Source organism: Strongylocentrotus purpuratus, unplaced genomic scaffold (assembly GCF_000002235.5).
Source record: "Strongylocentrotus purpuratus isolate Spur 01 unplaced genomic scaffold, Spur_5.0 spur5_scaffold_21, whole genome shotgun sequence".
Classification (NCBI taxonomy): domain Eukaryota; kingdom Metazoa; phylum Echinodermata; class Echinoidea; order Camarodonta; family Strongylocentrotidae; genus Strongylocentrotus; species Strongylocentrotus purpuratus.
In genome coordinates, this window is record NW_022145607.1 from 40,348,368 (window position 1) to 40,359,109 (window position 10,742).

General features: G+C 38.1%; 1 protein-coding gene across 2 annotated transcripts; it reads left to right on the forward strand.

Moving 5' to 3' along the window:
• The first annotated feature begins 1,733 nt into the window (after positions 1-1,733).
• Positions 1,734-10,265, forward strand: LOC584413 (ribosomal oxygenase 2). Of its 2 annotated transcripts, XM_030994793.1 has the most exons (11): positions 1,734-1,860; positions 2,270-2,525; positions 2,797-3,078; positions 4,123-4,242; positions 4,795-4,926; positions 5,809-5,912; positions 6,948-7,065; positions 8,111-8,273; positions 8,845-9,068; positions 9,872-10,015; positions 10,163-10,265. In XM_030994793.1, the coding sequence occupies exons 2-11, from the start codon at positions 2,520-2,522 to the stop codon at positions 10,193-10,195; spliced, it is 1,326 nt and encodes a 441-aa protein (XP_030850653.1). In that variant the 5' UTR covers positions 1,734-1,860; positions 2,270-2,519; the 3' UTR covers positions 10,196-10,265. The 2 variants fall into 2 exon arrangements, with proteins under 2 accessions (XP_030850653.1, XP_011679283.2); XM_011680981.2 differs by having other exon boundaries at positions 1,813-1,875; positions 9,872-10,265.
• Positions 10,266-10,742: the final 477 nt, after the last annotated feature.

Here is a 10,742-nt window from a genome sequence, read left to right on the forward strand (position 1 = left end):
GCACGACATGAGCATCGCCATTTCCTTGATATATGTGAAGTCGTTTACAGTACATGACTTTGCATTCAAATTTATGGAAGCTTCCTTACCAGGTGTGTGTGGTGTTGAAGCATTTCATTGACCTGCTATTATAATTTGTACTAAAATTATTGCCAGAACGCACATTGCATAAAATAACCGGTGCTCTTCTGGGGTGAAGGTTTCTCATAAATGAAACATTTTGTCAACTGCTAAAGTTTAGTATTTTAAAATTAATTAGTTACTGTTCACCTGTTATATATTTTTCACCAATACAATTTTTATCTTCTCACTTATGCCTTTTCCTTAGTGAAAAGTAAAGGTTTTGTCATTGATTTAAAAAGTCTTTCCAACTAAAGTGCATGATACATGTACAACTTCACCCGTGGTACGTCACATTTTCAAGAAAATGGCTGCGCCTATGTATTCCAAAAATATCTTCATTTATACATCTCTTGTACACTTTCTTCGTATACGGAATATATCATTCAAAGGGCAGGAATATATCTCAATTTTCAGAAGACATAGACTTATTCTTTGGGGTGAGATTTCGTTTAACGTGACTTGGACCGTGAGACTCACGAAATATTTGATGCTGGGTGTAGATGCAAACTTTTTCAAATTATTATATGAAATTATGTTGCTTCAAATATAGTTCCCTTTATGAGCAGGCTGACTAATCAGAAGCAACTTCCAGTGACGACACTTTCTCTCTCAAGTGGCTAGGCTACTAGATGTTTTATGTAGGTCAGTGTCGATGCATTTTCGACACTTTTGACACGCGTATTGTAATACGCGCGCCATCACACGCTACGCGGCGATGTGCGCGCTTGTAAGTTGCATGGGAATTCCCCTCTTTCTTTTTTGTTGTTGTTGCCTATTTCATACGTCACAATAGCCTTACCAGGCGCATGTCGTTGGAATTAAGCAAGGGCGTATCCGGATTTTTTAAGGGGGTGGGGGACGGGGGGGGGGGGGGGGGGCGAATCAGCCACCCGGTGAATAAGCGGGGGTGGGGGTAATGAGCACTATTTTTCAAGAGTCCCCCCAATTTGTGAGAAAATATTTAGGGGCGAATCAGCCAGCCATTTGTAAACATCTGAAACAAAGATAAAGGGTTTCTTTAACATTCAAAACACCTAAAACACCACCCCCTGTTTGTCAATGGGGGGGGGGGGGGGTGTTTAAACACCCAAAACACATCCCTCCCTCGATACGCCAATGCTCCCATGTAGTTTTCAAGAACTTAATAGCCGTTTTCCAGCAATTATGGCCAAAATGTCTGCCTTCAATTCTGTTCGATTTTTTTTGTATAGGCCTATAGCTTTATAGTGACATTTTAAAATTGGATCTCTAGTAAAATTGGACCTCTGTACTCTTTAACCATCATGTGGGTAACGAGTGATGTGGGGGGGGGGCATCCTAGCTTCCACTATCCTACCAAAGGTTAGATCGTAGACGTAGGTCCATGGTTCCACTCCCGGAACAATATGCCGTTTTCCAGCAATAATTTCCCCTTTATCTTTTTATTCCGTCTATATGCAGATTGAAATAAAGTGAACATTTAAAAAAGTGTGGCTAGTAAAATCGGACCGCTGGTCACACTTTTACCATCATGGGGGGGGGGGGGGGGTAATCCTTCCACTAACTGACAAAAAAATTCCAGGAACAATATGACTTTCCCAGCAATCATTTTTCCAAAAGAATGTTGCATGCTCTGCACCGCACCGTGGGCTCTGGAATATCAAAGCCTCGCGTAACTATGTATCCGATGTAAATTTGCGTTGGCAAAAGCACGTGTGCGCATATGTGTATTATATTTTGTCAGCTGATTCTGCACATGTAAGTACTATACCGGTACGTAGTTTCCTACGAATTATGTTGTTGTCTGTCTAGCTACCGCGCCTTGGTACTTGGTAGCTAAGGTGATATACATTTTAATGGGATATCGGTGAACTTTTACTTGTGACAGTTTCACGAAGCAATGCCCAATGAAACCTGGCATATAATGATAGATCTACCCGCCTAGCCTAGCCGCCCAGCTGGCACCTGTAATCATGGTAATCAGGGCTCAGGCGGCGGGTCATGAAATCTAGATGTGTTATTGTTTAAGAATCAAACACATGAATTGCTAATATTAGATCTTTACAGGTTTAGATACTTGGTCTATTAATACTATTATTAATGAATTATTAGACCCTGCGTTTAGTAAATACTGTTGATGTTATCGACCCTTTTTTTGTTTCAACAGATTAATTCCAAGAAGGCAAGAATTTGTAAATTATCATCATGCCGAAGCGAAGATCCAAGCAGCCTCTTCACCTCGACTCCAACGATGCTCCAAGTGACACCACCAAGAAAGCAAGAGGCCTGAGCAAGAACACCAAATTAAGTAAGACTCGAGATGTGGCTCAAGAAAACAATGGCAACCAAGATGCAGCTGACATGGCCAACATAGGCATAGCTTCTCCTGCAGAGGCATTGCACATCTCATTCACCCCATGAAGGTAACTATTTCGCTGTTGCAAGAAAAGGGCCTTTCTTCTTCTAGAATAAAAATCTCCATTTACTTCAATGACAATTGCAAGATCACCTCCTAAACTCTAAAGGGATGGGGAAGGCTGTAACCATTTAAAACAGGTTATTTTCAACTTAATAGGCCCCTTCATCTTCATGAATAGGACTCTTGAGTTTTGAAAAATACAATTTGTACCTTCCTCCCCCCCCCCCCCTAATGTTTATTTTGTGTTTATTATCTTTTTTACATTTTACATACAGATTGAAACATTCATGGAAGAGTACTGGGAAAAGCAACCTATCGTCATATCCAACAGAGAAAAGCATCGGGACTACTTCCAATCTCTTTTTACAAGGACAATTTTAGAGGGGTTGGTAGCAGAAAAGAAAATCTCTTTCATCCAAGACTGTAATGTGTGCAGGTACAAGGGAGAAGTGAGAGAATCGCTGAATGGGAACGGAATTGTGAAGCCTACTAAACTCAAGGAGCTCTTGGATCAAGACAAAGCTACGATTCAGTTTCATCAACCTCAACGCTTTCAGGTAGGACACAGTCACACGTAAGACACAGTCACATGTAGGGGATAATCATCACGTTTTAATGTTTATTGTGGTGATGATCTTCTGCATCGTCATCTTTACCATCTATATCATCATCATCATCATCATCATCATCATCATTATTATTGCCACCACCATCGTCATCCATTATTATGATCACCATCTTCACTTTCACTTTCATCATCATCATCATCATCATCCTTATTAGATCATTATCACCAACATCAGTTTTATCATCATTGCCACTACCATTGTCATCATTCCTATCATCATCATCATCATCATTGATATCACCAATTCACTATAATCATCATCGTCACACCACCACCATCATCATCTACCTATGGGTCCCCTAAAGAGGGTCTTCAAGTCTTCTCTTCATCTAAATTCTAAATACATCTGTAATCAACTCTTATCTGTTCATTCATCTTCATGTCCACTGTCCGGTATATCCATCTTGTTTATGTTTATCTATAGTTGGGAAGTATACTGGCAACTAGGGGTTCAGTTCTCAATGGGCCTCATTTTTTTTATCATTTCATGAAGTTTGTGTGCAATCAAATTTAAAGATAAAGGTGAGTTCTGGTCATCAGATTGCATTGTGAAAGAAAAGGTGTGGAATGGATCAGAAAAAGTAGCATGTAAGTATTTGTGTGTACTGCAATGTTCTGGAAGCTGGAGTCATCAAAATCATAATAAATTTGGCCCAGTCTTGGTAAAGTAACAAGCACTGCACACAGAAAGATGTATATGGGACTACACAAATAGTGTCGGGGGCTACTAACCTTGATTTCCTAATCTTTCTATGCTCATTACTCAGCCAGTATACAGTTTCTACCAAAATTGTTTGGCAAATGACATTTATTTGTAATCTTGAACATTCAGTGTAATTTTCATTTGATTCTATGAGAATTTTTTTTTTTTTTTTTTTTTTTTTTTACCAGAACTCACCTTTATCTTTAATCTAAAAAAATGATTGACTGATTCCATGGTTTATGCCTGTGTGACATTACGCCCTCCCTACAGGAAAGTGTTTGGAATCTCCTTGAAAAGCTGGAGTCTTATTTTGGCTGCCTGGTGGGATCTAATATCTACATGACACCCAAGCTATCACAGGGATTGGCTCCTCACTACGATGATGTAGAGGTAGGCAGGCAAACTAAGCTACAGTAGTTATTTGGCTTTCTAAGTTTGGGTTTTGTATGTACCGGAAACAAATACTTGAATTTCAATCCAAGCAAATTATTTTCCAATATTTTGTTATTAGTTTTTATTTACCGGGTAGCATAAAAAGTGCTTAAAAACAAGTTTTCTTTTATAAATGTAATGCTTCCTGGGAGAAATTTGAATTAGATGCGGGTTCAAGTCCCGCTGGTTCCAAGATTTGTTCTGACTTGTTTTTCAATACAGATCGATCAATCAATCTTATTTACTGGGTGTAAGCCACAAATATGTTTAAATAACAATTTTTCTGTATTGAATTATTACTTATTTTAGCATCACATTTTTTTTATTTTTTTTTTAAATTTATTTTTGGGCATTGCCATTGCTGCAATCGATTATATTGATTTAAAAAGTATGTGTTTATTCAAGATGTTTTTTTTAAAAGCATAATTAAATGAAACTAAAATACTTTGGTCTTCGGTAAAAGTGAGCAGCTGTCAAGATCTTTCTGGGGTATTTCTTTCTTGCGTGTAGGTGTTTGTACTTCAGCTGGAAGGGGAGAAACACTGGCGTCTCTACAAACCACCCACCCTTCTCCCTAGAGATTATAGTAGAGATCTTGATCAATCGGAGCTAGGAGAGCCAACACATGACATCGTTCTTAAGGTTTGTTACTCGGTCATACTCTGTGTATAGTGAAACCTGTATATAAGGACCACTCGAGGGAGACAAGGAAAGTGGTCTTTTTAGACAGGTGGTTGCTAAAGCATGTTTCACTGTATTTGTTTCAAGATTTAGATTTGAATTTATATCCCTTTTGTTAAGCTTTGTTATTTCTGTTCGTTTGCATTTATTTGGATACTATCGGAAGTCAAAGAAATTTAAAATTCTAATGGATTGATCTGTTCTCCATGTACATGTACTGTCCATTTTGAAAGCCATCAGAAGGAAAAGGAAAAATAGCAATGAAGGTATTATGGTGTCATTCTTTCTTGCATGTATTTACTGGGTGCCCACAAAATATAGACGTGTTTATACTCCATATTCTTGGTAATAATTTTCAGATTAAGAGTTATTATGCAAAAAAGTCTATTTTATTAGTTTGTTAGTCACTGAGCTCTGGAACTGAAGGTCTGGGGTTCCATTCCTTGCCAGTTCACTAATGATGTATGACCAGCCAATAATCTGTAGATAAAGTAAATGGTTACTAGTACCTGCCAAGAAATGAGTGCTGTGAAGGCAGTCATGCTTTAGCCGGGTAATAATAATAATAATGAACGAGCACCAGGAGTGTCAATTATAACAGATTTTAGTGCTTCTCCATGACCCAGCTCATTTTTTTTTTTTTTTTTTTTTTTTAGTCATTATTATTACTATTATTATTATTATTACTATTGTTATTATTATTATTACTATTGTTATTATTATTATTATTGTTATTATTGTTATTGTTATTGTTGTTTTTGTTATTATTATTATTATTGTTGTATTGCATCATATTCAGTTCAGTCAGTAGACTGGTGATCCTTTCTTGCTCTGATCTCTCAGGCAGGGGACTTGATGTACTTCCCACGAGGAACTGTTCACCAGGCAGATACTCCAAGTACTTGTAGCCACTCCACACATCTCACTATAAGCACATATCAAAGATCGTAAGTTCCTTCACAGTTTCTACTCCTTCAATCATTGGCTCAATGACTCAAGCTCTCAAGGTCATGTATTTTTCCCCCACGTCCGCAGCCCGGTGACTTAAGCTCACGCACGCCAGCTATTCTCCACTCCTGACGACGGATAGTCAACCTGTTCGAAACGTCAAGCCACTCCCGCAACTCGTCCTCTCCAAGCACTATAGTTCTCCTCAGAACTATAAGCTAAGAAAGATAACCGACAGTCTTTTTCAAGACTACACCAACAGTCCTTTTCAGGACTACACACCCTCAAGAAAGATTACAGAGAGTCCTTTTTAGGACTCCTCAATCTTTCCTCTCTCTCACATGGTACACCCGCAAGCCTACTGTATATCCTTCAATCATTTCGCCTTTTATGAGTTTGAAGGCCATCAGAATTGAAACATATATTTTTCTGAAATCCTTGAATAGAGAGCTTCATTTGCGATAGACCAGTGGGATTTGAAATCTAGTAACAAAACCAATATAAAAAAAGCTTAATATTACCTTGAGAATCGACTTTGTCATTACTCCATACGAATCTGCAATGTTGGTATGTTTTCAATATTCAGTATTCCATTAACATTTATTTCTGTATTTAAAGGTAACATGAGATACATATTAACAGTGTAGGAAGGAGTCAAAATTCCCTGAATTGAAGGATGAAGCTTGTGATGGGGTTGGCTTAAACAATATACTAACAAATTACATGATAATTACAATCAACATAAACTACCTGTATAAAATAAGGAAGAGAGAGAGAGAGAAATTTCAACACTTTGAGAAATCAGGCTCACTGGTTTACCAATCACTTTGGAACAGGTGAATATGTAATTCATGAAATGAAATGAATGGACACTGTCCATTTCACCATTGTGTGTGAGAATCCTGTAATAGTTTCCTTGCATCTCCTTACATTTCATGTATGAGGCAAGTCAGGCAACCCAACATAAGAGTTTCATAAATGAAGCATATAAGCTGAGGTAAATAATAATGGTGTTGATATCTCTTTACATATAGTTCTTGGGGTGATCTACTGAGTATTGCCCTCCCATCCATGATCCAGACAGCTATCTCAGAGAACGTCTCATACCGTCAGGGTCTTCCTCTTAGATTCGTCTCAGATCCTAACCATCAAGTAAGTAGTGATGTTCATCTTGGTGTATTTAACCATTGACAAGCGCAATCTCTGGCACTCTGGCTGAAGTCCAGGGAATGTTTCACAAAGACTAAGATTGACTTTAAGTTGGACTTAACTATGTTAGGCCGTTCATGCCACTGTTTGCTCTCACCATTTACTGGCATTGGTCTCTCAAGGGACTTACAAATCATGGTCACAAATCTACAGAATTTAAATTTTTTGATAATTCATTATTGAAGGAAAAAAGATAGTATCTCAAGATCTTAGTAGTAAGAGCAAACGGTGGCATGAACGGCCTGCCATAGTTAAGTCCAACTTAAAGTCGATCTGTCTTTGTGAAACACACCCCTGGTGATATTGTGGTGCCTTGAGCCTTCGCCATATGCTCCAGTGACATTTGCTCTAGGATTGATTTTATTACAGATATGGCATACTGGTTGAAGTCCTTTAGATGATGTTGGCTCTGACATATATTCTTCTGCAGCAATTGCTCATTGATTGATTACATCGAAGATATATGGTTAGGGTTGGGTTTTAGGTTAGGTTTATGGTTAGGGCTACGTTTTGTGTTTAGTCAAGGAATGAGTGTGATAAGGCTCTGGAACTCCCGCCCACAGCATACAGTTAATTGTACCTCTCTTGTACAAAAGACCCAGCTCTGTCAAAGTGTAGATGCTGTTTGTACTCCCTTTTATACCTTTTACCAGACATAGTATATAATTCGTACTGCACCTCAACAGTACAAAGATACATGTGAATACAAAGAAGAATTTGGTTAGTGTAGCATATATTGACCTTGGAGCAATGTGTTGTATAATCAATCTTGCAATTTGCAGGGCCCTTGTAGCAGGATACAGTAGAGATGGTGTTTCATCATTGAAGTTGCCTCGCAGGAGACTCGTTTGATGGATTTACCAAGGTTATACTTCCATATGTGTACATTAAATAAGGCTTACCATTGTCCTAATCCCATTGGAGGGCAGTTCAGGCTAAGCCCACCTGGCAACGGCTAATTAGCTTACATATCTTGAATCGTTTCCAGGCAAGCAGCAGCGAGACTGGTAGAAAAATGGCAGATTTGATATCTCAACTGAGCAGCCATATTGAGTCACATGGTCAGGAAGCAGCCAATGAGATGCTCTGTGACTTCATAGCCAATCGTCTTCCGCCCTTTTGTGATGGGGAAACTGACCTTGCCCCAAGAGGTTAGTTACACAGCACTCTTCATGAAGTTTCAGAGATTCTAAATTTGCTTGTTTGGGGGCAGTTTTTCCCAATCCCTCAGTCTTCCACTTTCAATGTATTTTCTCTCCCTCAAAGTCCCCCCCCCCCCTATATTTGGCTATAGGTTATAGGTTTTCAATTTTCAGGGTTTTTTTCAGAGAAATTGTTATTACTGCACAACACTACGTGCACTAACACATTGCTTTTCAATATCAATTTAACTACATTTGTATCAAGTAAACACAGAATACTATCATTAACCTGCAATGTTTATTATAATGTTCAACAGGTTTTCCTTAGAGACATATTGGTATGATTGTATAAGTTGTGAATTGTTTATGTATGATCACCTGGAAGGAAAGTTTCTTCATTCTTTGGAAGAAGACAATTCTATTCTATTCTATATACATTATTTTGATATTATGCCGGTTACAATCACATGTGAACGTGTGAATTCCTACTTTTTGTGTTATTTGTGTTAAATGATGTGCACTGAACGTTTTTCTTTGGATGAATGAATCGTTGAACCAAATTGAATTCATTCTTCTTCAGGTCCAATGCCATCGTCAGACCAACAGGTACGGTTACGCTTTCCTGATCACACTTTCATCGTAAAAAGACAGAGTGAAGAGGACGAGGAAGAGGAGGATGAGGAAGAAGAAGAAGATGATGAGGAAGAAGATGAAGATGAAGATGAAAAGGAGTTTCAAGTCTTTGTCTATCATTCTCTTCATAATTCTCACCTAGAACACATGATGTGTAGTGAACCTAAAGAGGTATGTTCGAGATGCTTTGTTATTCCATCTACTCAAAGGATTTGGTAGTGGTTCTAGAGAGAAGTGGTTGTTGGGGGGGGGGGGGGGAGATTATTGTCACAGAATAATAAAATCTACGTTTTCATTTGAACAATCAAAGAAATCTGTTAGTCTCTCTAGATACAATATGTGTCATTAATTTTGAAAGAATCTGTATGAAATTTTAATATTATAAACTGTATGAAATGAAAATACCATTGTCATCGTTTTCCTTATCTTCAGCATTATCATGATCATCTTTTTTATCTTTATCATCTTCTCAGTCTCCATCATCATCTTCTTCTTTCTCTACATCATATTATTCTTCTTTCTCTACCTTATCATTTTCTTCATCATCATCGTCATCATCATATTCTTCTTTATCTTTATTATCTTCTTCTTCTTTCTCTACCTAATCATCATCATCTTTATCATCATCAACATCTTTATCTTTATCATCTTCTTTTTCTTTCTCTACATCATATTCTTCTTCTTTCTCTACCTAATCATCATCATCTTTATCAACATCTTCTTCTTTATCTTTATTGTCTTCTTCTTCTTTCTCTACATCATATTCTTCTTCTTTCTCTACCTTATCATCATCTTTATCAACATCTTCTTCTTTATCTTTATTGTCTTCTTCTTCTTTCTCTACATCATATTCTTCTTCTTTCTAATAATGATGATCATCATAAGCATCTTCCACAGCATGGACCCTTATGAGGTCACTTCTGCTCTATGCACAGCCTTATCTAATGTGTCATCACACATGGTTCTCTTATTAGGCTCTTGGGATCCAGCTACCGAGGGAGTGCGAGCCAGCTCTCAGGGCCCTTCAGGAATGTCCGCAATCATGGAGGAACGTCAGTGACATCAGTCAGGATGATGCAGGCTCACAGATGATCATGTCTCTGTGGGCAGAGGGCCTGGTAGAGATCAGAGATACAGAGGAAAGTTTATGATGATGGCCTACCTACATCCATTGTAGTTCAGTCATGGAGGAACGTTAAAGACAACTAGAGGATGGTGTCAGGTGACTCGGGTCACTGATGATTATGTGACCTGGTGAGGGCCTGGTAGAAGTCAGAGATACAGAGGATACTTTATGATGTAGGCCTACCTACATCCATTGTAGAAAGGGACACTAGTAGTACAGTCATGGAGGAACGTCAAAGACAAGAAGAAGATGGTGTCAGGTGACAGATGATCATGTGGCTGATTGTGGATGAGTTAGCTTTACATCCATGATAGAAATGGATGAGAACTTGTATTTCAATTGCGGAGGGAATGTCAAAGACAATTGGAGGATGCAATTCGGGTACAGATGACGTCCCTGTGTGCAGGGGAAATGCAGGGAATAGAGTGGTGAAGTGTGACGTCATCAAAAATCTATTTTTGGAATTTCTCAATTGTTTCTTCATTTTTTCGAAAGACCACCCAAAATAATGTCCAAATGTCGAAAACCAATTAGGTTAAGTGATGTATCTGGTTCATAACATTACGAGCCAGAGCATATAACACTGAGTTCCCATAGGCAATCTTTTTATTCAGATGGTCATATCTCGGCCAATACTTAACCTATTCAATTCGTTTTCGACATTTCAACATTGTTTTTGGTGGTTTTTTGGAAAATGAAGAAAAAATTGAGAAATTCCA